The sequence below is a fragment of the Taudactylus pleione genome, unplaced genomic scaffold (genome assembly GCF_031769625.1).
Source record: "Taudactylus pleione unplaced genomic scaffold, aTauple2 ptg000090l, whole genome shotgun sequence".
Classification (NCBI taxonomy): domain Eukaryota; kingdom Metazoa; phylum Chordata; class Amphibia; order Anura; family Myobatrachidae; genus Taudactylus; species Taudactylus pleione.
Genome location: NW_028284492.1, coordinates 2205068 through 2231683, shown reverse-complemented (window position 1 = coordinate 2231683; position 26616 = coordinate 2205068). Strand labels below are relative to the sequence as shown.

The 26616-nt window shown below is 44.3% G+C and overlaps 1 protein-coding gene across 1 annotated transcript in view; it reads left to right on the top strand.

Moving 5' to 3' along the window:
• Positions 1-26616, top strand: part of CA8 (carbonic anhydrase 8 (inactive)) — a 121004-nt gene that overhangs the window by 6159 nt on the left and 88229 nt on the right. The window contains exon 2 of the mRNA XM_088469353.1: positions 23842-24033. Within this exon, the coding sequence (XP_088325479.1) occupies positions 23842-24033 (192 nt within the window). The remainder of the gene's footprint in view (positions 1-23841; positions 24034-26616) is intronic.

The window sequence follows — 26616 nt, the reverse complement described above, 5'->3', positions numbered from 1 at the left end:
TTGAGGGTTGAGGTTGGGAACCACTGCACTAAAGGAATAACAAGATGCTGTCTTTATTTATGAACCCACAAATCCAAACAGTACTCTTCTGAGGGGCAAGTCTGTCTCTCAAAACTGTGACTGCTCATTTAGTAAAATATTGCAACCTGCTGCAGAATGACAATAGCATAATGGTCATATGTAGTTTAAACATTTCTGATTCTATATTATTTAGGGGCACAGGGGTGCCACAATGATTTTATGTTGGAGGAGCAAGAGATTATTTAATTTTAGCATCCCCTCCCACCCCTTCCTCTAACTTACCTGTTGATGGTCGGTAGCACAAAGGAGGAGGAGGCCGGCACCATGAAAGAAGGGGAGGGCGGGACCATCTGGTAGGAGTAGGCAGGAGGCAGGGGCTGTGCACATTATAGCAATAGGCTGCACAGCCCCTGCACTGCACGAAGAAAGAGGTGTACTTTGCTGTCTTCTAACGTAAAGACTGCACATTACACCTGCTCCTCCTCCGTGCAGTGCAGGGGCTGCGCAGGCTATTGTTATAATGCACAGCCCCTGACCGTCTGTGGCTGCTGCTCCTCTGGCTCCTCTCAAATGTTTGGGTGGTTGGTGAGCTGCTCCCCTTGTCCCCCCTGTTCCGATGCCTATGTAGGGCAATATTTAGTAAACAAATTTTGTGGGAAACGATGTGGGGGCTGCTATATTATGAAATTTATTAAGCTTCAGAAGCTTGGACCTGTTATCTTAAGCTTTCATTAGCCATTGTAGCCTATAGGCTACATGTCACAAATATCACCGGGAGAGGGATCTTTCCTCCCCGATAATAGCCATTCATGCATGCTTGGTCTGATGACCGTGCATGTGCAGTAGGATGCTGGAAGTACGACAGAGTAGAGGGGGTGGGGTGCATACCACCTGCTGCGGTGCAGGTATCCTTATCCACTTTCCTGCATCAGGCTGTTGTCGCTCTCCTGGTGGATGGTCCTGGGATGGGTCAAGATGGTAGAGACTGACCTACGATGGAGAATACGGACTAACCCATGGTAACCTCCACTGGGATCATTGGGTGGTCATCATTGCCACTTTTGACCTCAGACTGGATAAACCCATGTGCCAAGCACACACAAATACACAAAATAGATTACAGAAAACAGAAATGATGCTCACCCAGGCACCCTTGTTCCCTTGATGGATGGATTAACCTGCTCGGCACCTGCAAGAAATCACAAGACAACCCACGCGGAAATACCCTGTCCCTATTAGCTGGTGTATACCACCCACAGCTGACTGTTCTGTGCGCTAGGAGGCCCTATACCATCTAACCCGGCGAATCCAAACAAAGCCCACCTTGGAGTAGGGTGTTCTAGCACAGCAACATATTCCTGTATGTGTGTGTGTGTGTATATATATATATATATATATATATATATATATATATATATTTAACAGCAAATAGTAGGATATATCCAGGGTCGCCATCAGGGGGGGACTGCCGGTACTTAAGTCCTGGACACTTGGGGGGGCCCGCCTAATTCTACCTCCTGCCAGCTACTTTCCCCCCAGCTACAATAAGATGAGTACTGTCTGTCACAGACAGACCCGACTGGGGGCCTTCCGCTCCTACCAAAGTGCTGCGGTGCTGCCGCACAGCTCTCTTCTCCCCACTAGTGCCGCCGTAGTATTTATGGCTGGCTGTGGGGGGCAGGCAGAGAGGATGCTCCCCGGGCAGCTCCGCTTGCCCGAGCTGAGCTCCACTTAGTGCTATCAGCAGGTGCGTGCCAGCCATTGCAGGGGAGAAAGCTGCCGGCACAGAACAGAACCAAAGACCAGAGGCCATCGCCAAAGTTAAGTTTGCTGGGGAATGGGGGGTTGAGCCTCATGATTATTGAAGGAGGGAAGGAGCTGTGGTGTGATATTTGAAGGGGGGACTTGCTGCGGAGATTACTGAAGGAGGGGTTCTGTGAGGTGATTGCTGAAAGGGGGGGGACTTTCTGTGAGGTGATTACTGAAAGGGAGTGTGTGCTGTGAGATGTTTATTGAAGTAGGGATTGCTGATTGAGATGATTTCTGTAAGATGTATATTATAAATAAATGCATGTTTCACAGCAAACAGTATATTTACATATATATAAATTTTATATGGGCCTAATGCCCCTCTCAGTCCCCTCAGGCCTGGTGCCTGTCTAACTGTTACTTTGGTAATACCTATAAGGCCTAATGCCCTTCCGTGCCCCTCAGGACTAGTGCCTGCCTACTTGTGGCCTTGATTAATATAGGGCCTAGTGCTCTCCTATATCGAGCAGGTCTAGTGCCTGATCATCCCCCATAGGCCCTGTACCTGAGCCATGGTGGTCTATGCAAGGAAAGGGGCTGTCTTAATGTGATATAGGGCCTACATCACCTTGGTACTCTCAGGCCTATTGCCTAACCAAGCTCTTTAGTAGAACTATGGGGCATAATGCCCCTTCTGCACACTCGCACCGGCTGTTATAAGCCAGCACAAGTGGCAGGGCAATGACGCGGCCATCCCGATTGGCTACTGGATGGCAAGTAGTGACTGGTTTGCATCTGGTGCCAAGTTCAAAATGCCACACTGTGATTTGAAGGTCCTGAATCTTGGGTAGATTCAGGGTCGCGGCCATCCTCCACATGGGGCAACAGTGGTGGGAAGCCACCACAGCTGTCCCCACGTCCACTGCCTCCTGCTGCCCAGATAAGCAGGGAAAGAATCCCACAAGAACCAGGTCCACTGCCCTGCCTGCCGGATCCTACCACATCGGCGGCCAGGATCCATCTCTAGATCCCAACCCGCCGCCAACCACCGCCGTCGGGCTGGATGGGGGCTGGATCTTCCAGGATCTGGGTCTGCCTTTTGGTTCACAGCAGTTTCTGGGGTCTCGGCCCGCTACAGCAGCAGAAAGTAAATGTGATCGCTGATCCGATCACTTTATTTTACACATCGCAGGGACTGGCTCCAGGATGTTTTAATACATCCCTACGGCACACAAGTTTTAATTGCTGCGAATAACGTTGATGATAAATTCTAATTATCTTGTCTAGGACCGGATAATTAATAAATGAGCCCCTTGACATGGCAAAGTTGATATTTACTTTCAAATTGTGGCTTTTCTTGCCCTTTTACTATTGAAAATCTAAAATGTTCAAATAAATGAAATTGCAATAACATTACCTTTATTTGTATCAGCTACTTAGTCCTAACTATGTTTTTGATAGTGATCACAATGAAACAAAAGGATAAAGTTTATGTAAAAGCTGCAGCGTAATTATATAAAGAATGTTGCATTGAATAATCAGCATACTAATGCTGGGCATACACTCTACTCTACAATTATTGGGCCAATCCACCCGATATACGCGGATCGCCAATAATTGTAGTTTTTGTGTGGCCAACCTAGGGTTAAATATCAATCGGTTGGACATTTCCCGGATTGTCCAGCATGCCCGTCCGATGCAATATTTGCAAGGTAAAATGTCGGCAGTGTATGCCCAGCTGCGGCTGACAGACAATCCCATGGTAGGAACGGGGAAATGTCTCCTCCCCCGGGGGCGGAGCGCAGATGTTGGGGCCAATACACTGTGAGACATCTCACAGTGTATGCCCGGATATCTGCAGGCTGACAGATAAAATGTCTGTCAGTCTGAATGGCATTTTATCTGGTAATGTCTGCCCAGCATAAGAAATAGAAATGACTGTTGGAAACATTTTAAAATGTATAGAGATGAGAAAACTAGAATTTCAACAAAGGAGGAGGTAGAATAACAACTTATCAGAGTCATATCAACAGTGTATCCAAAAGCGACTACTGATCCAGAAGAGGTCTTTGGACTCCATGTAAACAGTATAAACTGAGAAATGTCCTTTGCGCAATGCTTTACCACACAAAAACCCAATTAAAAAGGCATTTTCTAAATAAAAAAAAAAAACTGGGTTTCCCATGCTTTTCTTAGTGACCAAACCAGGTATAAATGTTTTGGTGTGAGATCGCTAAATAAAAGAATGGCGACTCAGCTGTATTCTGAAGACGGATTGCGTTGGGTCAGATGTGAAGCACGGTATAAGCGCTGCTATTTTCTTGTGCTGCAGTATAAAAAATGCACTTGGCAGCATAGAATTTGTGGAGGGTTTCATAACTAATGAAGTAAGCAAAGGTAATTGCAACACAATGTGTTGCTATTAGTGATAAAAATACACATGGGGGAATGTCAGTGTCAGTGATCCAAAATACATTATGTTATGTCAGGAAATCTGGAATATTGTGAAGACTATGGGCCTGATTCAGAGCCGCTCGCTATTTGTGGTCGTTCGTTTAAAAAAAAGGGGTGGCTATTCAAATGAACCGTTCGCACTTTGCGGTCTGTTCACGCCTCTAAGCCTGAATGAGCAAGCAAAACTTGCGGTCGAAATTTTGAAAAATACGCCCCCTGGCCGCTCGCATCATACGTCATGTCCGCTATTATTAGATTAATCGAGTACATCGACCAGCGTATGAACTGCTCGCTATTCTTGTGGTTGGTTTTTTCAACCGCTATTTTGCGAGTAGTTCTGACTAAAAAAAAACCAAGTGACGTGGTCGCTGACGCTGCTGTATTAATTATGCACACCCATAAAACGCCCGTTTTGACCTTTAAGCACGCCTGTGTTCTGAATTCCACTCCCCGTTTTCAAGCACCCTTCCCTGTTACCACCCACATACGCCTCCTCCTGTCACTCAAAATAGCAGACATTCGCTATTTTGCGAACAAGCGAGTTTCAGCCGCACTGACTGGTTCGCGCATGCGTAATACAATCCGTACGCATGCGCAGTTGTGCGAATATCGCTCAGTGCGAACGAGCGGCCGCTTACGAGCGGCTCTGAATCAGGCCCTATATCTATTCTGTGTGCTGCAAAAACTCTCACCATACCAAGATCATAATTTTATTTAGCACAAGTTGGATTGGAATAAAAAAAAGTTTAGAATTCTTCCATTTTCCACTGTGACAGAAATGTAATTTGTGTATGTTTGAAATTTGGGTCAAATACCATTTACAAGTAAATGGAATTTGGTAAACAGCATACCTTGTCACTTTGCTGTAGTTCTACCTATCTTCCTCTGTATAGTTTGTATCTGTATGTATAAGTCATTTAGACATTGTTAGAAAAGAACTGGTTGTTTTAAAAAAAAAAGAAAAAAAAAAAAGCAATTGATTGTATAGTCAGCAAGAAGGAAGCAAATGAAACATACAAAAAGATTTTGTTCACAGTATGGCTACAATATCATACCCTCCAACATGACCCATTCCATTAGGTACAAAATGTTCTGCTCCTGGACTTCCCTCTTAATTTATGATTGCAGACACCTGTGGTGACACACTTGTCTTATCAATTACCTAGTTCAACACAGGTGACTGCAATCATAAATTAGGTGGGAAGTCCAGGAGCAGAGCATTGTGTACCTGATGGGAGGGGTCATGTTGGAGGGTAGGCAATATGCTGCCTACTCTCTCAGAGGCTGGGAGGCTCCTGAAAATTTGGTGGCGTTCCTAGCCACCTGGAAAATTGGGCATACACCCGGACCTCCCTGCCCCTCCCCCCCTTAATACCAAGGAATGTCCCTAGCCTCGCCCCCAAGTGCTGCATAACTCCTTCCTGCTGTGCTATGCTGGTGGCAGTCAGAATGTCAGTAAGTATGTATTAAACAATGGAAGCATAACAAACAGTTGATTCAATTATTATTAATGCAAATAGATTTCCAATGAAAAAGACAAATTAAGTTTTAGAAGCCGTATGTAAATAACCGTTTTTGGTGAATAGCAGCAAAGATGTTTTACAATGTTATCCTTAAAAGGGATGGAATTATAGATCCAATTATAGATTATAAGTAAATATCCTGTACTAGCGCGGGGCTTAGGATAAAGAGTTTGACGTAAGCAGTGATCTTGAAGGTATCAGCTGCCTTCAGATAGGTTAACCTAGACTTATGGGGCCCATACATCTGCGACTGACTGCTGCAATTCCCCATTCTTCAGACGGTGGGGGTGGAGAAATCAGGGATATTCAACATGTTGAACAATTTAGATTCACTGATCCCAAATAGGAAAGCCAGGGAGTTTTGTTTAACATGTTGAAGTTTCCTATTCCGTTGACCGATTGCCGATCAACGCTAGCTGTCGATCTACGGATCGGGTCAGAACGGCAGAATGGGGAATCGGGGCTGTAGGTGTATGGCCCGCATTAGCTGTGTCAGGTTCCGGATAGTGTTTTTTGTCAAATCAAGACCCGGTGGTACCTCTCATTCAGATTTAACATATAAACGGTTGGCTCTCCCGGCAATCGCAACAGAAGGCAAGTCTCCCGAACCAACCGGGAGACTATGAGGCATGTAGTGTGAAATGCGGGCACTGTGAGGCTACTCTTTTCACTGCTTGATACATCAAGTGTAAATTGGGGACACTGAAATTATAGTCTCGACATAAAATTGAAGGGGTGCCTTGACAATTATAGCATCTTTCTCCATGTGTGATCAGTTGATAAAGATTGAAAATTTATTGTGAAAATGTATGTTGTAAGGTAATGGGAGCAACGTGGTTTTGGTGGGGGTAGGACTGTACTTCTGATTTGCCTCTGAAAAAGTGATATACATAGATATTGACTCTGCAATCTTGGATGTCTTTAATCCCAGCCAAGGCCATAAAATTTTCACCCCTATCTGGAAGGAGTGATAGCTGTCAAATCAGTATTTGTGCACATTACGTGCTGCAGTTATCGCTTCTCTGCATGTAGTGCTATGCTCCCCTGTTATTATCTGCGCCGCTATACCTAAATAGGGTGCCAATTGGTGTGGCAATGTATGAGCGGTCAGAGGCACTGACTGTTCTGACAACTGCAGCTATCGATTTCGACAGCTGCAGCTGTTGTTGCTGCACCACAAAGCCACGGATTGTGCATATAAAAAGAAATAAGGTTTTTTTTTTTGTTCAACAAAGCCACTGGTACCGCTGGGAGAAAATGACTGGCACATGCGCAGAATGTATGCAAGCGTCGAAAGATGATGAGCCAAAAGCCGAAAGCTTTTGGCTCATCATACTGCACTTTTTCAGATTAGCAGGATGCCGCATGTCTGACCCCATCTCCTCAAAAGGATTATCCACCCCATTGCAACTTTTGGATTACAAACAGGCCGTTTAAGACATCCCCCGGCTTTTAATATCTCATATTAAGAACTATATCAAGAGGTCAACTCTTTGATCTGGAATTGTTTGTTTAATTCTTGAGAGTAGATCATTTACCATCCAGCTGATATCATAGGATCACCTAGTGCTAGTTTATTTTGTCTGCTTTGGACAGTCCCTCATTTACTTACCAACTGTGTGACCTGCTGGATCTTTCGCATGTTTTGCAGGCGGAAAAGTATCGCGCGCGTCCCCGCTTATCCCAGTATTCAATTTGTAAGAACACGAAAACTGGACCCGGCGAAACTGGAACAGGTCGAAAGTCCTGTAATCTTTGGGGAAATCATCATGGCACCCCTCTAAAGATGTCCTGACATGGGGGGATCACTGAGGGTACCCCCGATTTTGCCTGCTGAAGGGAAGTCGGGTTTTTAAATAGCCGCGGCAGGTGCATAAATGTAGCTTTGAAGAAGAGATGAAGAATAGCGCTTTCCTATTTTTTTGGGGTAAAATAACTATGCCCATCAAATTTGAGGTACATGAAAATGGGTGCAAGCATATTTTTAAGTCCCTAAAATGTTTTTTAAAAATTCTTCAAAAACGTACCTGTTGCTACCACCCGCAATGAAGAAAACACCTGCCGCATACTTGGGAACCCCCCCTGGATCAAATTCGCTAGTTTAAAACTTTGTTCCCCATTTTTTTTTTTTTTTGCCCCTAAACTGAAAGTAAATTTTTTGGGGTGTCCTGAGTTTTTTTTTTTTTACACAGATTACTTTTAGGGGACCCTCCCAGGGATGCAGGCTAATTTTTTTAAGCCCGCACCCCTAAACCCCAATTCTGCACATTTTGTTCGCCATATATGGTGAAAACTTATCCCCGTTTTTTAACAAAGACTTTTTGCGCCGGCGAAAAGTCTTTGAAATTGAATATGGGGATAATTGAAATAGGCAAAAATGACATCGGCGAAAAATTATTGCCGATAACGGAATTTTCGCCTCTGATTGAATATGGCCCTAAGTGTGTCCATGTGATTTTACTGTTTGTTATTTAGTAAACAATCTTTACTATACTTATGCTCAGTATTTGTTCTTACCAATACGTCTGTATAGTGTGAACAGTGAAAAACACATTGCTACACTACATCAAAAAAATACTACAAATAGGGTGTAGTGCTCTGATCGTAACTACTATTAATGAAAGAGGGAGATCGTCATTTTCTGTACAGGTGAATTAATACTCTCTCTCTTTGGCAAAACAAATTATAATACATGCGGGTGGTGTCTGGACCTGTTTCACCATGACAATGGGTGAAGCAGGTCCAGATAATTATCAATTGTTACCCGCATGATCATACATCTCCCCCTGAGTACAGAAAACCTGAGATTGCTGTCCACAGTGTATTGCACCCTGCAACCTGAGCTCAGGGCCATAGAGAGCAGTGCCAGGCCACAATACTCTAGAGGGCGTTGCCTAATCACGCCAGGGGGGAGTGTCCACATCCTCAACAAAAAAAAGTATTCAAAAATAATAATTGTGGTGCAGATCCAGGGGCAGTAAGCATAGGCTGGTGAATACTGTAACATTGAGCAGATGATGTCCAAAGCATAAATAATTACAGTGATCTTTTTCATGTTCTCTGCGGTATCAGTGACCCTGTTAATAATTTACTATTGCATGTCATTCTTGTTAACCAAGAACTTCATAGCTACTATCAATATACCTCATCCTTTTAAATAAACAAAGATTACAAAGAAAAAAACCTGCATGTTTCTGTGATCTACACCCATCTGTTCTACTGCAGAGATGTGGAGGCCCTTTTAGTAGCTGCGCTTTTCTATGGTCTACTGTACATAATGCTTTCTGCGGGAGCTGTGTACATTCCTTATGGGCTAAGGTCCAAATTGTATGCAAGTCTAGCAAAATGTATTGCTTACAATAAGGTGTTATGATCCTTGGCAATGGGATTTCACGTTTGTGGTCAATATGTTTTTGCAATAACTACTACTACATAACGTATCAATACAAAAGCAAAAAAGGTGTTTCCTAAGGTCTGACTCTAAAACAAAGGGGTTAAGATGAAACTAACCCTGTTCACTGAGCGTAACTTGCATGAATTTGCACTGCACGTGCTGAGGACCGGAGTTCACACAAGTGCGCATTTAAACCACTTTTACACTTTTGTCTGAAGAGCAGGAGCTGTGTTGCAATGGGGCATTGTCACGTAGGCAAAGATCAGTGATGGCCACATGTCAGCGCAACTGCAGGCTATGCAGAGCTACACATAAGCTAAAGACTAGTTGCAAAGCAGGCGTACACATGGGGCAGTTAGTGGCGTCCCTCCCTGTGGTGTCACCCTGTGTGGGGAGGGGCACGCCAGAAAGGGGGCATGGCCTCGCGAGCAGGGGTTGTAGTCACTCGGGTAGGGGGCGTGGCCTCTCAGCCCGAACTCCCGTGTTTCTTACAGGGAGGTGCGGACTGTGTTGTGTGCAGTGTGCCGGCTCCCTCAGTGTCAGGAGCCGAGTGCTGCACTTAATACTACCGAGGGAGAGTTTGCACCTGGGTGTCACCCCTTGGCGGGTGACACCCTGGTGCGGTCCGCACCCCAGACCCTCCTTGTGATGTCACATCTTCAGATGCGTACAATTCTGCATACGAGTGAATATGCAAATGTTGTCCCTGACTCGGAGGCAGCGCCGATGTTGGACACAGTGGAGAAATGTTTTCGTCGTCACGATTTTGTTTGCAGAGTCACAGTACAAACTTAGATGCACAGAAGCAGAGTATGGTTCCTGGGCAGTGACTGGGAGGTAACAGGGGGTGACTAAACAGATGCGCTGAGTGGTTGCGTCTCATTGGAGTGTTGCTGGCAGCGGTTGCATACAGATGTTCTCAACAGCTCAAATAGTAGACTATTCTCGGAAAGAGAAGTAGACAAATCACCTCCTCTACGCTGGCTAGCTTATTTGTGTGGGCAATTAGTGACTAAGGGGTCCCCACTCATGCTGGCTTTACAGTGAGGATGGCCAATCGGTGGTCCCGAATTCCTGATTTGATCTTTCGTATCGATACGGCATCGCCATGTCTGTATTTTCTACAGAAATTGAGATGATTTAGATCTTTCTTGCTTTTAACATTATTTTTCGCATGCGTGGTTAGCACAGCTATTAAAAAAAAAGAATAGCGGATGCAGTGGAGGGTAGTATGCCGTGGAACAGGTAAGCAAAACACCACACAATCTGTACCAGAGACGCCGGGCGGTGACTTAAAACTTGAAAAAAAGCAATGGCCGCTGCATGGTAGCACTTCGTATACAGATTCAGATTATTCACACACAGATATACAAGTGTTGCATATCAAATGAATCTGTGCAGTCTCGTTAAGTGTTTTTTTGCATTGGATTGTGGCTAAAACACACATTCTAGCGAAAAGGACGTAATGAATACGCTCAGTGTAAGCCTAGCGGCACGGGACCTGGCTCGCTGAGAAGGGCTGTTTGGTGCAACTCCGGAAATATTGTATGAGGACACTTCATATGTTGATGGTATCGGGCGTAACTAAGTATTTGAAGGCCCCATAGCAAATGTTAGGCCCCCTATGTACCACCCATTGGTGAAAACTGTATATAACATATGTAACTTTGACAAGGAAGAAGCCAAATACCCCCCCCCAATTGGCCCCATAGAAGCTGTACCCCTTGCACCGATGGTACTTCCGCCCATGGATGGTACTGAAGTTGCCTGCCTGAGACATACGCTTACATTGGAAGTTTTGGTGTGAGGTATGACGCACACGGTTACTTTGGTCACCTACTCTCCTACCAGTTTGAGCAATTGGATATATCCTAATCAACCATGTGATTACAAGGATGGCTGTTATCCAGTAACCCCAAGGGGTTTGTTTACGAAGTCGGGTTTTAAAACCCAGTGCTTCCATTGTGTTTATGCCCGAAATTTAAAAGGGCAGTGCTTATACTAGCCAGGTTTGGCTGCTGTTTTATTGCCCTTTTTTTTTTCTCCAGAAAGGACGCAAACGTCCTATAGCTGCATTTGGGAAATATTTTTAATTAGTTTAAACCTAGTTAGCTATTAATGTTCAGCGTCTTTAGGGAAATATATATAATTTTTGTGCATAGTGACGCATAAGTATGATCTAGAGTAGTGCCAGCGATATGCAAGGTGTCATAGATGTCTGTACATACAGTAACACAATCTCTGTTACACAATTTAGGCCCTCATTCAGAGCCGTACGCTCTGAGCAGAGCGCACGCTCTGAATGAGGGCCGGCCTCAATGAAAATGGAGCGTCCTCCTGGACGCTCGTATAGCTGTGGTTCACCACCCACAGGCTATACGAGCGTGCAGTTTGATGGCCGCGATGGTCTTGACCATCGCGACCATCGAAACAGCGAGCCGGAGCCTGCGGTTGAGGTTTTCAACCGCAAGCTCCGGAGTGATTTTGGCTCTATCAGAGCCAAAATCACTCCCACTGACATCACTAGTGATGTCAGTGGGCCGGCTTCTGACAGGAGGCGTTCCCGTGGGAACGCCCCCGTCAGGGAGGCACGCCCCCGGCACGCCTACCAAAGGGGGCGTGCTGTCAATCAACATCGACAGCACGCCCCCTTTGATCAGACACAACGAGCGAAGGACTTTCCTTCGCTCGTCGCGTCTGGCGCATGCGCACGACGGAGCTCCCTCCGTCGTGCGCATGCTCAGTCCAGAACATTGACCCACTTGAGAGCGGACAGCCGCTCGCGAGTGGGTCTGAATCAGGCCCTTAGTCATTTAAGTTTTATCAAACAGGACAGGCAGGTTTTTGCCTAGTTAGAATTTAGCTTAAATGTCTTAGGGCCCATGCATCAGTAATGGTTCGCCGATACCCTGCGTTCTTGCGATGCATTTTTGCAATTTAAGACGTCTTTGCGTTGAAATTTAACATGTTTGCCATTTACGATCAAAATATGATAGTGATTTGCAAATCTGTGAAATTTTATTTCACTGATCGTCCCACGTATCGCAGAACATCGTTGGCATTATGATCGCAGGATGGCGCCATCCTTCCGTAGGTGTACGGGGGACTTTTAGTTTATCAGGAGTTCTAGAATAAATTGCAATTTTATGTGGTGACCATTTGTCTTCTGTATACACGATGGGATCGTTTGCTTACCCATTTTAATATCAATCCAAATGCTCTAATTGTTTTTATTATCAATCCTGGAAAGGTAAATTAATCTATTTGGCTGGGCCAGAAATGATGCCATCTGTTCCCACAGTGGGTAATCATAAAACATAGTCTATTGGGGGTATTTGAGGACTGGAGTTGAAGAAAATGTAACTATACAAGTACTAATTTTAATGTTGTTTTATAAACATCAAAGACATTCTGAATGGAATTATTCTTAATCTACGTTATTGCTTTGTAAACCCCCTGTGCATTGTATTGAAGCGCGATGCCAAAATGGAAGTTACAGTTACAGACGTAGCAATTCACACTGTCTGCTGATGAAATCTGGGCCTGATTCAGACCCGGTAGCTAAGCTGCGAACGCTCGCTAGGGGCGATTATCGCACATCTGCGCACGCATCAAAGTATGCATGTCCGAACCAGTCACTGCGGCCGGGAATCGTGCGCTCGTAGTACACAGACTGGACGCTACTTGTGGTGACAGCGCCATTTGTGGGTGGTGACAGGGGAAGGTGCTTGTGAACGGGGGAGTGGATGTGCGAACGCAGGCGTGTCTGGACGTCAAAACGGAGTTTAATGGGTGTGCATAATTAGCAAAGTTGGGTAACTGAATACGTCACTTGGTTGTTTTTTAGCCTGAACTGATCGCAGTGCTTATGGTGGGGTAGGGGCTACCTCAAGTGCTGCGTGCAGCTCCGATGGGTCTCGATGTTACTGATTAATCACACACTTCCTGGAGATGACGTGTGCTAAGAGATAAAGGTGGGCGGCTTTATACTCCTGCGTACGCTCACTGCCATCACCATCTAACACATAGAGGGCGTCCTTAAGCCAGACAGTACAATTGCGAGATTTGCAAACCCGGCCCCTTTTGGCAGCGAGCGTTCGTAGCTTAGCGACCAGGTCTGAATCAGGCCCTCTGATCCATGCAGACAAAAGACTTTGAGCTCTATTTATTATCATTATTTTTACTAAAATAAAGTAAAAAGGGGTGTTTTCACACCCTTTTCACATTATTTTAATATCAACTATATTTACTAAAGGGCAATTGGAGTAGAATTCATAAAATTCTACTCCAAGCCCTAATTATCACATATTTTTAGTAATCAGATCGCATTTCCTATAAATGTAATCAGAAATGCGATCTGTCTACAACTTACTAAAAATAAATTGTGAAAAAATATCGGACTCCTGCTCTGCTCTAAAAGGCACAGCAGAGTCCGGAGCCTGATCCCAGTGATCAGCTGTGTGGTCTAAACAGACCACAAGCTGATACACTGCTAAAAATTTTTTTAAAATAATAACTTACCTGAGTCCATGGACCGGAGATCGGGGCTCCGGTGATGTCCTCCCTCCAGGCAGCTGGTCTCCCATCCTGCATTGGGACACGGTTATCAGCTGACCGGGTCACAGTGCAGGTTGGGAGACCAGCTGACTGGAGCCACAGAGGACATCACCGGAGCCCGATCACCGGAGGTAAGTGTATTTAAAGGGGGGGGGCCATGGGGGCAGGGAGATATGACATGGGGGCCCCGCGGCGGGCGCAATCACGGAGGCTTACCGGCAGCTGGTTGTTTTTTTTTTTTTTTAAATACAGTGGTAAGTGTGCGGAGGGGATTCACAGGGACAGAGCTTTATCACAAGCTCTGTCCTTGCAAGGGATTTTTAGTAAATCCCTGTGATACTGGCTGAATTCGCAATGCAAACTCAGTCGGTAATATCACACTACAATCTGCATTCTAAATGCGGATTGCAGCAAATAGACCCCTTTGTGATGTTTTGTTTACCTGCCTTAATAACCATCCTTAACAAACCTAAATGGAATGGTTAGATAATGAAATCAAATTCATCTTTGCATTTCTATTCTATTCTTTCACTTGTACAAAAACACAATGCCATGACAAAGACAGATTTAAGGAGAAGTTACCCCATAGCAACCAATCAGCTCTTAACTAATTGGTTGTATGTACAGTACTTGATAAATGACAGCTAGAAGCTGACTGGTTGCATTTTGTGTTTCTACAAGTTAAACTCTACAATAAAAATGCAAAGCTGAATTGATTTTCTAGGCACAGGACATAATTGCCAGCTCTCCCAGATTGTCAGGGAGACCTCCTGAAATACTGAAGACTAAAGAGTCTAGGGGGTAAATTTACTAAGATTCGAGTTTGGTCGAGATTGCAATCTCGGGTGAGTTTAGGCATGTTTTCATCTTTCAAATTATTAAAGACAAACTCAGGTGAGTTTGGGAGAGATTTCTCTCTTTTCACTCGTAAAACTCGAGTGAGATCGCAAACTCGAATCAACTCACCATCGACCAAACTTGGAAGTACTGAAGTACTTTTCATGAAAAAGATACAACTCGGGAATTTGACAAGATTCGAGATTACAATCTCGGGTGAGATTGTAGCAGACTCGCTGATATATTGAAGTTTCAAACACTCCACCTCCTGAGCTGCGAGTTTGGCAGAAACATACACAGATCAGTGTTATTTGTGTATGTTTCTGCCTTTATACCTAATCTAAAGTTTTATTTTAAGAAAAAAATGGCGTAGTGTCCCCCCCAAAAGTCATAATCAGCCCCGGACTGTTCAGCCAGTCCTGGTTCCTAAAATTTTGAGGAACAAAACTAGTAGGGTTCCCCCCCATGGGGGGCTTATGCTGGCCGGGTTGGGGTGTTATTGCTTTTGCCGAGGAGACCCGGTCATCGGGTCTCCTGACTGTGGCATTACACCCCACTCGGTTTGGTTTTAAATATAGGGGGACCCCTATAAAAAAAGTTTTAACCCTTTTTTTTCACAGGTATACCACACAAGTAAAACAATCTCGGGTGAGTTATCTCCTTCAAAACTGGCTACTCGGGGGAGATATCTCGATCTGTTTTACCATCGGCCAACTTACTTTCAGCTAAACTCACTTCTTAGTAAATTTGAGAGTTTAAAAACTGGAAACTCACCCGAGTGTCGATGCAAAGCGAGTTTAAAAATAAAACAAACTTGAATCTTAGTAAATTTACCCCTAGCAATCTCCCTGATTGCACCTTACCCCATACTTGCCTACTGTCCCAGAACCTGCGGAATTCTCCTGATTTTTCGTGTAACCCCCGCACCCCCGGAAGAGTAGGCACTTCTCCCATACCTTCTCCATTCTGCCCACTTCTTCCTAGTGAAGTGGGCAGAATGGGGAATATCGTACCGGCAATCCGAGGTCTGATCATAGGGGACGGGGCCTAATGACGCAAGTCTATGATAATAAAAGAAATGTCGGTAAGTATGCCTTACCCCCATTATGTATGTGTTATATACTAGGGCATACGTGCAGCATCCATTCCGCTTCTCCAGGATCCGGCACAGCTGCGGCGGTGGGGGCGCCCAACCTCCCGACCACCCGCAAGACACTTCGGCCCACGAGTGGAACAGTGGGACAGTGCCCGAAAAGTGGGACTGTCCCACTGAAAGCGGGATGTTTGGGAGGGATGCGCCCTCTATGGAGTGTTGCCCCTGTTCGACCGCACTGGTCGAACATGCCTCGAGCCGGCCCAGGCTACACTGATATCACACATCCGATAAAAAGTAATCTCTATATATACGGTACAAGAGCGTGATGACTAAAGGCCCCCATACATCAGCAATGAATTGTGGCAATTCTGCAATTTGCAGATGATTATATAAAAAAATCTGCAATGTATGGGCATCACAGATCACAGATTGCAACCTAAACGTGATTGGAACTGTTAAATCAGATTGTCCAACATGTTGGATTTCACAGATAGATTGGGGCTATAGATTGCTAGTTTATGGAGATGATCAGCAGATTTGCAGAACGTTACTAGTAAAAGGATGGGCCTTACAAGATTGGCAGATCTGTGTTTGCAGCAATCGATCTGCAAATCACTGAAAAAGATCTGTAATGTATGGGCGCAGATTGCTAGTTTGGGAAATTCTAAAATCGGGCAATAAATCTTCAAATTGTTCAATTGTGGATTTCAGATTGCTGATGTATGGGGGCCTTAAGTAAATGTTACCATTAAATAATAAATAAAAATATTTCATGGAGGTTTTTCCTAAAATCACTATAATAAGGAATCATAGGGGTAGATTTACCAAGTGTACCTCTTCTGACTACTGTTAATACTGTGTGACTAAGGTATAAGGAGGACAACTGGGGGAATGCTAGCAGGGAGGATTGGGGGTTATTCCGAGACGTGGGGGGATTGATAGCAGGGAAGACAGGATGGGGTGATGGATAGCAGGGAAGATAAGAGGATGTAGATAGCAAGGAAGATAAATAGTGTAGGTAGCACAGGGAAAATAAAGTACAACAAGCAGGGGCGTCTTAAGAGAGGAGGGGGCCCATGTGCATTCTCTGTGCAGGGCACCCTCCTCTCTCCCTGGCGGCCAGAAGCCACCGCAGACGCAGTAGACTCTGGACACTAGAGGGGAAGCAATCGGGAAGCCGACTGCCTAAATACCGGCAGCCGGCTTCCCGACCGGCGGTATTTCATACCCATTCCCACTAGAGTGTGCCCGGAGTCTACTACGCATGCACAGAACGGCGGAAAAATGGCCGAGGCAGCTATTTTCCGGTATTCTGTGCATCCGTGAGTTTTAAATTATATGGGTGCAGGGTGTGCGGGGCCCCCCTGGACCCGTTGGCACGTGTGCCCTGCACACACTGCACCCATTATAGATACGCTCCTGACAACAAGCCCCTTACCAAAAAAAACTGCATTAATATTTTATTATGAACAAATAACAATATAATTAAAAATGTAATGCTTTTATTCCCCCCCACTTTTGGATTTTAATCCCTAAAAATAAGTTGCCTGTATCATCTAACATTTGACTCCTAAGAGCTAACATCTGCATATAATAAGAAATAGAACTTGAAATTCGAAGGGGAGAGCCAGGCGGTCCTAGGGGTATATTTATTATTTACTAAAGTGCTGGTTTTTAGAAGTGGAGATGTTGCCCGTAACATTTTGGCCGACCATTTTTTGTTAGCGGTAAACTCACGATTTTTAATTGTGCCTTCCGCTGCACCACAAAGTATTCTTCAACTCCCGGTTTCTGAATATTCGGACTGCGCATGCACGAGTCTGGAATGCCGGGGGGCGGGGTCTGCGTGGGGGACATCATGATGTCACGACGCGTGACATCATGTTACTTAGAGGCTGGTCACCTCTACCCACAACCTTTAACTGTTAATCCTGCAAGTAGCAGGGCCAGATTAACGGCGGGGCAACGGGCCCGGACACAGGCTCATTCTGAGCCTCCGATGGCTGAGAGCAGGTGCCGCTCCTGGAGCATCACAAGCCTGGCGCTGGGATTCTGCTCCTGAATGCAAGTGCATACAGTGCTGCTCCCAAGTCACTTAAGTTTGACATCACTTCCTTGATGCTTAAGCTACTCGGAAGCTGCTCTGTATGCACTATGCATTCACAAGCAGCAGCAGCCCGTTTGGGATGCCGGTCTATCATCAGGAGAAGAGCCAGCCACAAAAGGGCTCTATCATACTGAGGGCACAATATTAATTCTGGAGAGGGGACTGTGGGGCATACTTTTTAATACTGGGGGCATAATATTAAAGAGGGCAATGTGGAGCATAATGTTAAAACTGGGGGCAGAGCCGTAACTAGACTTTCTGGCTGCTCCTTCCGGGAGGGAGCAGCCAGATCAGTGGGGGGCGTGGCCGAAAAAGGGGGAGTGTCCGGACGGGTGCCTGACGTTTGTAGGCATCACGGGGGCGGGGTCACACGATCGCGTCATTTTGGCCTCGCCCCCGCTACAAAACGCCGATTAATACAGGCATTGTGAGCCAGGGGGTGGGGCCAAAATGACGCGAATCGTGTCACTGGCTGCCCTCGCAGCGGGGGTTAAGAGTAAATTGCGGGGGATGTCGGGGGGATCGGTGGCCGCTGGGAGGCTTGCCTGACTTCCCGGGGGGGCGGGAGCTGCACCTAATTATCGGGAGGCTCCCGTCCCCAAATCGGGAGGGTAGGCAACCCTGAACTAGACTTTTTGGTGCCCTGTGCCAGAAAGAGCATTGGCGCCCCCTCATTTTTCAAAGGGACATAATGCACCCAAAAAAGGGCAATGGCTTCATGGGGAAGGGCCAGGGAAGTGATAGGAGAGGCCAGGAGATGCTGGGGATGAAATAAGAGGAAGCTACAAGCAAGAATGATAGTAAACAGAAATTTGACAGGCCTAAACAGCACCCCCTGACCTGTGGAGCCCTGTGCCATGGCACGGCCGCACTACCCTAGCTACGGCCCTGACTGGAGGTACTTGAGGGAATACTATTTATACTGGGGGTATTATGTGGCATAGTGGAGGCATTGTGGGGCATAATATTTATTACTAGGAGGCATAAAATAATTTCTGGAGAGGGCACTATGGGACATAATTTTAATACTGGGGTTATAGTGGGGCATAATATTAATGCTGGGTGCATTGTGGGGTCTAGGGGTCATAGTATTCTGGAGGGGGCACTGTGGGGCATAATATTAAATACTGGGGGGATTGTGTGGCATTTTGGGGGCACTGTTTCACATAATATTAATACTAGGAGCATTGTGTGGCATAGCTGTGGCACTGTTAGGTATAATTTTTATACTGGGGCCTTGTGTGGCATACTAGGTGCATTGTGTGGCATACTGTGGGGACCGTCTGACATATTGGAGGCACTGTGTGGCATAATGTTTATACTAGGCATTGTGGGGATTGGGTCACATGATGGGGGAACTGTGTGGCATAATGTAATTTTATTGGTAGGGGCCCACACAAATTTATTGCCCTGGGCCCCTACAAACATTAATCCGGCCCTGGCAAGCAGAGCACACTTACATTGGTACAGTGTGCTTGGCGGCATTGGGTTCGGAGGCAACAGCGGCGCAACACTTATCCATGGCAGGTGTCTGCATCAGCAGCAGCAGTGGTGGCCTTTTCACGTCATACACGGTGGCTAGTGCTGCTGGTGTGTCACAGGCATTAACCGCACGTTAAAAGGGTACTCCGTGACAGCCATCCATCCATTTCATGGCTGTCAGTGAGTGACCGTTCAGAGAGCAGTTAATGCTTGTGACAGGATATATCAAATTAAGGGAGCTCTCAAAATACAGCTGCCTGTTTGAAAAATATAGAAATCAAGTTTCAATACATTGTTTGATCAAATATTTAACACATCATCTGGTCATGTGCTGTTATTTATATATAGCCATAACATGTCCACAGACAATAGTATCCAATCATTAGTGTTTGTAGTAGGTGCTCAGAGGTGGCAGCATTTCCATACCCTGCATACCTTCAGGACCTGTACTGGCCACACACCCTGCACCCTCTGTAGTTTCACCGATGGAGTTAAGCTGGGTACACACTGATAGATATATCGCCAGTTTGTTTGAACTGGCAATATATCTATAGTGCATCACCGGGTATGTTTTTCACCTGCCACTGCAGGACACGCCCCTGAGTGACAATAGACACACCATAGGTGGCGCTAGATATGCCTTTTGGGCAGAACATAACACGCCTCCTGAGCTGCAAGACATTTTGCTGCCACCTACAATCTCCCTGAAACTAGTTTTCAAAAGTAGGCAAGTATGGTTTGGGTCTAATATATTTTATAGAAGCTACTTGCATGAAGTGCAAATACTGTAGGAAAACAGATTAAAAAAACAAAACAGAAAAACGACCTTCAACCTTTTGACACTTTTGTTCTGTTCATACAGTACATAACCTTCTGGAAGTATTGTCCTAAATACATTGCTTTCCTTTTCAAGATTCTTAATTAAACTTTTATAGGCTCAGGGGCCCGTGTGCATACCTCCCAACATTTGTTGGGAGGGAGCACAGAATTGTGTGCGCCGAAGGCGCGCTTCCGAAAAGGGGGCGTGGCCTAATCGTAAAAGGGGCATGGTCTGATGACACCCCCCCATACTCTGAATAGATGCTATGCGCACAGCGTCTATTCTAGCTCTGCATACACGCTGCTCTGCATAGCAGAGCAGCATGTATGCTTCCCCCAACTCCCCCCCCCACTGCGGGACACAGAGGGACAGTCCAGAAAAACGGGACAGTTGGGAGGTATGCGTGTGCACCGCTCACCCTGCACCCATTATAGATGGCCTTTGGTCCTTGTATGCAACAAAACTGTCCTGTAAAGCCAGTTATATGCTCAAAGCAGAGCTGGGATGTGTTCAGGTTGGCTGTAGTTAGTAATTCCATTTCAATCATCTAATATATTCAAGACGTCTTTACAATTTTATGTGGGCAGGATGGGTTCTCGTATAAAATGTTTACTTTCAAGTTAATAAATGTATACTTAACAGTGGCAAAGGCAGGATTTCTAGAGGGGGGTTTCCAAATGCCTAATTTTAGAGTGAGTGTGGCCAGTCCATGAAGAGGGTAGAATTAGCACTTAACCAGCTTTAATATGTGTCATACAAAGTATATTATGTGTCATATTCCAGCATATAGAGGACCAGCGATCACAGTAAGCTATTAAATGCGGCAGTAGGGCCATCCTGCCTGAGCTGAATATTTTACATTTTTAAATGTGGGCACCATTCCAGAGTATTAGAGCAAGTCCGGGAGTCTGGGGGAGCAGCAGAGGAACCTAGCACTGCCCTGGACATATATGTACATATTGGGCTCTATAGCAGCACATCCTTAACAGTGAATGTTTTCCAGATCTCCTAGTTGGTGCACAGGTTATTTATTACTGGCTGATACATGTTAAAAGATCCACAGGTGGTGCTACTTATTTCATTTGTGATACTGAGAAGAACATACAGCACTAGTAAAATTGTATTATATTACTATTTCTATTGTGGTCATACTGTGGGCTGGGGAGGGGGATTTCCAGGCAGACGGAAACCCCCCTGCGTTTGCCTATGCTTAATTATTTTAGAATCTCTGTAAAGTACTGTGCAATGTGTGTGCTATATAAACTAATAACTCTTAGGGGTATATTTACTAAAGTGTAGGTTTTTAGAGGTGGAGATGTTGCCCATTCTTCTTAACATCTTTCTAGCACCTTCTAGAAGATAACAGCTAGAATCTACTTGATTGCTATGGGCAACATCTTCACTTCTAATAACACACACTTGATTAAATATACCCCTTCATATATTTTTTAAATTGTGGAGGTTGAATGTGACACTTTAGCCGCCAGTATCTTTTGTTTTATGTCCTTGTGTGTCTATAAAGGGTGTATCTATAAAGGGTGCATGGCATACTTGGCAAAGGGCGTATAAAGGGTGTATCTATAAAGGGTGCATGGCATACTTGGCAAAGGGTGTATAAAGGGTGTATCTATAAAGGGTGCATGGCATACTTGGCAAAGGGTGTATAAAGGGTGTATCTATAAAGGGTGCATGGCATACTTGGCAAAGGGTGTATAAAGGGTGTATCTATAAAGGGTGCATGGCATACTTGACAACTTTCCCTCATTGTCAGGGAGACACCCTGAAATAGTAGCAATCTCCCTGTCTCCCTGCAGATTCCAGCAATCTCCCTGATTGCACCTTATCCCCATTATGAAGCTGTTATATTGAGAAAAAAAAACAGATCTATACATTCAAATGTGATAATTAGTATAATTGCCCAGCGTTGGTTATAAGACACAATGATCCCTATGGCTACATGTATTTTCTGAAAAGGATCAGTGTGCTTTCATCAACATTTAGAGCTTACTGACTGCTTTGGGGGCTCGTTTACATTTGGAAGTAAGTACATTTATGACACACCTTTCAGATGTAACAGTACACGTCCACTTTACCGCCGCGCTTATAGGTGTTGCTTACACAGTCTCCCTGAATTTTTTTTTCAAAAGTAGGCAAGTATGGTGCACAAAGCACCTGGGCCCCTGGGGGGCTATACCGTACACCCTGCACCATTTCAATATTCTTACCTGCGCAATGGAGAAATCACCAGGAAGATGGTGCCAACGCCATTTTTCCAGAGGTACAGTATGCACATGTCTTGATGCAGTGAGCAGCGAGTAGTCTCCCACTGCATCCCAACACACAACAGCGTGTGCTGGGCTGCTGTCAGGTAAGAGGGATGAGGGGCGGCAGCAGACCGCTGGGCCCCTCCAACAAGCCTGGGTAATTATTACCCGCTCCCCCCCCTCTCGGCATTCCTGCATATGATGTCCCTGCTTGTATGTTAATTTCTTTAGTTATTCCCTCAATGTACAGCTCTGCATAATATATATATATATATATATATTAGCACTTAAAAAAATATTGTTCAGATATTGTTCAGTAATTCAAATGTTGTCAGATCACTTATTTGTAATTGTAGACCACCTAAACAAGCACCATATTAGTTTATTACATACAACTGACATGTCAAATCAGTCTCTCTCTTTTTGTTGCAATATAAAAATGTAAGACAGACTTGCTGACATTCTGGCAGCCCCCTACGGGAGGGGGCAGCCAGGTCGGTCAGGCAGGGAGGCATGGCGCTGCAAAGGGTGGCGTGGCCGGGCATAGTACCCGCTAATTGGGACGGAGCCACAGAATCGCGTGGTGGTGGTGGTGGTGGGGGGTCCGAGAGCTCGGCTGCCAGCTGAGAAGCTTACCTACTTTTCCTGGGGGCCGGGTGCGGCACCCAATTTTCAGGAGGCTCCCGGCTTAATCGGGAGAGTAGGTAAGTATGAGGTAAGATATACTCTATATTTGTCCATAGGTAAACACAGTGGTAATTTCCATTTGACCAGAACACCCCCCTCCTGACCAATCAAGTGAGTCATATCATGACCACAATAGCAGTAGTATGTAATCTAATTTTACAAGAGCTGCAGCCACATCATCCAGTATAAGGGATGGAACGTAGCTGCTGCTCATGCCCAGTATAGACCATAGTATTGAACATCTATAGTGTTAATTGTTGCCCACATCAGAAAAAAAAACATCTGATCTGGCGGGCTTGTCCTACTACCACATCTAATGTCTTGGCCCTTTATACTGTATGTCCATTACATACACTGCACTACTTTGTATGAAGCTAATTATGCCATGTTTATAATTAACCTCAATATCATATTTTATGACCATTTTCCAAAATAATGGTTCAAAGATAGAACATATGCAAAATAAAACATATTTGTTGTAAATAATTACATACTGCTCACTGAAGTTAATTTCATTCTTCTTGGTTTTAAATGTATTTGGCTACAGGGATATTTCTTGATTTACAAAATAAATTAGTGTATTTGTAGTACACATTTTTTCATAATTTAGGTAATACAATTTACTTGTTAAACAAAATCCAAACACTGAGCATGTTAAAGTAAGAAAAGGGCAATGGTTAAATATTCATCTGTTTAAATTTCTCTTTCTCCATATAAATACTGTACATTTATTTTACAGTTTATACTCTGGCATTGATAGATATTAAATGAGTATGTCGGATTATACAGTAAGCACTGTAATAGCACAACATGAATTGGCTGTAACTGATATCATTTTATTTACAATTAGGTGTTGAGTGGGGTTTACTATACCCAGAAGCTAATGGACAATATCAATCTCCAATCAACATAAACTCGAGAGAAGCCCTATATGATCCTTCATTGCTAGAAGTTCAACTAGCCCCGAACTATGTTGTCTGTCGTGATTGTGAAGTAATTAATGATGGTCATGTGGTTCAAATTCTCCTAAAGTCAAAATCAGGTATGTTTCTGCAATATTTTGTGTAAATCTGTGTTAACCAGGCCTGGAATGATGAAGATGGCTTTGGCTAAAATTTTGGATTGAGAATTAGTGGCTTGTTTTTGCCATTTTTATTTCCTGTGGAAAAAATGCATAGCCGAGAAAGGAAAATATTGATTTAGAAGACAATCAAAGTCATCATTAATGAAAATTCATAGGTCAAGATAGGAAATAGATCAACTAAAGACTTTCTCTAGCTCTCAATAGCTACAGATGTGCCCTTACTAACCTTTGCTAAAATCGTGCAAAAGATACCTACAGTATGTCTCCCATCACAGGATTGGATACAGTGTTGCGCCATGTTATAGGCCATTCGTAACGTGAAAGTTCTCTCACAACATGCCTGTCCATTTATATGACATACTGTATGCAAGAAAATAGTACTTTCAGTTGTGGAAAATTCTTACAAAATTTGCTAAAATATAGCATAATATTAGTGAAAAAGTAGCAAAGAGTGTGAAGACTACGGTAATCAAAAACTGGGTTGAATTAGCAGTCAAATTTTGAAGTGGCAATCTTAGTAATATACTGTAAAACCAGATAAGTTTTCCCCTACTAAACATTGCCGCTTTAAATTTAACCTCTAACTTGCCAAAATCTCAGCAGTCTCACCAGAGGCATAATTTGGTATTTGAAGGCCCCATAGCAATAGTTTGTAAGGGCCACTAAATACCACCCAATGGTGAAAAATTTATATAACACATGTCACTTTGACAAGGAAGATGGGCCCCTTTCAGTTCTGGACCCCAAAACAGCTGCACCCCTTGCACCTATGGTAGTTACCCCCATGAGCCTAATAATCCTGCACCCTGTTACATTTGGCCCTTAGTGTACGCATTGCACAGGTAGCTCTGGCATTGTTAATTGACCTCCAAAGTAACTGTTAAAATACCCAAAATGATTCATATGGATTCTACAGTGTGTATGATGAAGATCTGTCTCACACACATCAACAACACTAGATAAAGTTTAAGTTTTCAATCTGAATGAGCTACAGCTTCTTCTTTTTCAGAGATAACTCAGTCTTTCATATCAACGACATAAATAATATTAAACATTATTACATTAAACATGGGTATATAAACCCCTTTAGTTATCCGTGCAGGTATCTTTTGAGGGGTTGGATATGGGATTCCGGAGCTCGGGATCCTGCCAGTGAAAATACTGATGCCGTCATCCCGGCACAGTTAGGATACCGACACCTTTTGGTAGGCATCCTAACCCTCTCCCTCCCTGGTGCCTAAACCTAACCTCCCCCTCCCCGCTTCCTAAACCTAACCCTCCCCTCTTAGTGCCTAATCCTAACCCTCCCACTAGTGCCTGACCCTCCCCCTACCCCATTACTTACATCCGTGTTGCCAGCAGTTGTGATGCCGGTGCCAGGATCCTGACAGGTGTTGGGATTCCGGCGCCGGTATTCTAAGTGCCGTCATCCCCTGTGCCAAGATATTGACTGTATCCCCTTTTGAGTAATGTACAGTATGCCCAATTTATTTCCAACTCTACACTACTTCAGCTGCAATAGCTTTTCATCGAACGGTTTATAAAAACCTGTGAGAATCCCACTGAGAAGGGACCTGTGACTTATGATCAAGCAATCTGCCAACACACATAGCAAAACCTAGTGCCGGTCAATTAGAATTTTAAATTTGGACAGTGATGTGTTGTTTCTGAATGAGCTTTAGAATTATGTAGTGATACTAATATGATTTCGTCATGAGAAAAAAATCTTTCATCCAAATGACTTTCCTTTTCAAGCATGTGTTTGTGAAGCCAGTCCATAGACCTGGACCGCGTACAGAGAAAAGCCTTTTCTAGATGTCTGCTTCACATTCTTTCATCAAGCACAAGCAAGGACATAAATTCTTAAGCAGCTGCAAAGTCCGGCTTCATCAGCTTAATCAGCTGGATGAATAGAATACTTAGTATTCATATCAGCAAACTGCCAGCACTAAATACTCCTTTATTGTGTTACTGAGAAGAAAGTTATGTGCCAACTGAAATTTAGAAATGTTCTTTCTGTGGTTACCACAAGGCGTTAGAAACATACTGGAGAATGTTTGGAGAGATCTATGGTGGATTATAATAAGGACTGCGGGGGCTACTTAAATTCACACCATTTTCACTGGCTGGGATTTATATTATTGAAGCAAAACATAGAAATAAAACCCCACACATTTTTGTTCCACCTCTCTTAAAAGAGTTTGACTGTTTCGCCATACAGTATGTTCTAATTGATTCAAAATTGTATTCCAATCCTGTTTTAATGTTTGTAAATAAGATGCAGTTAAACAACGATTTCTATGTTGATATTAACACACATTGGGATCCATGTAGAGTTGGATCCCACAGCTATACGAGCGTCCATTCAGAGCGTCCGGCTCTGAATGAGGGCCATGGTCAGATTTATGAAGCTGCAAAATTACGGACATGCAGCACATTTTACATTTTTGCTCCAATATGCTTAGTTGTTGCAGAATGCGAACAAAGAGCATGTACAGTACTCTACCAACCTTGGAAATGTCCTTGTGCAAATATTCTGTA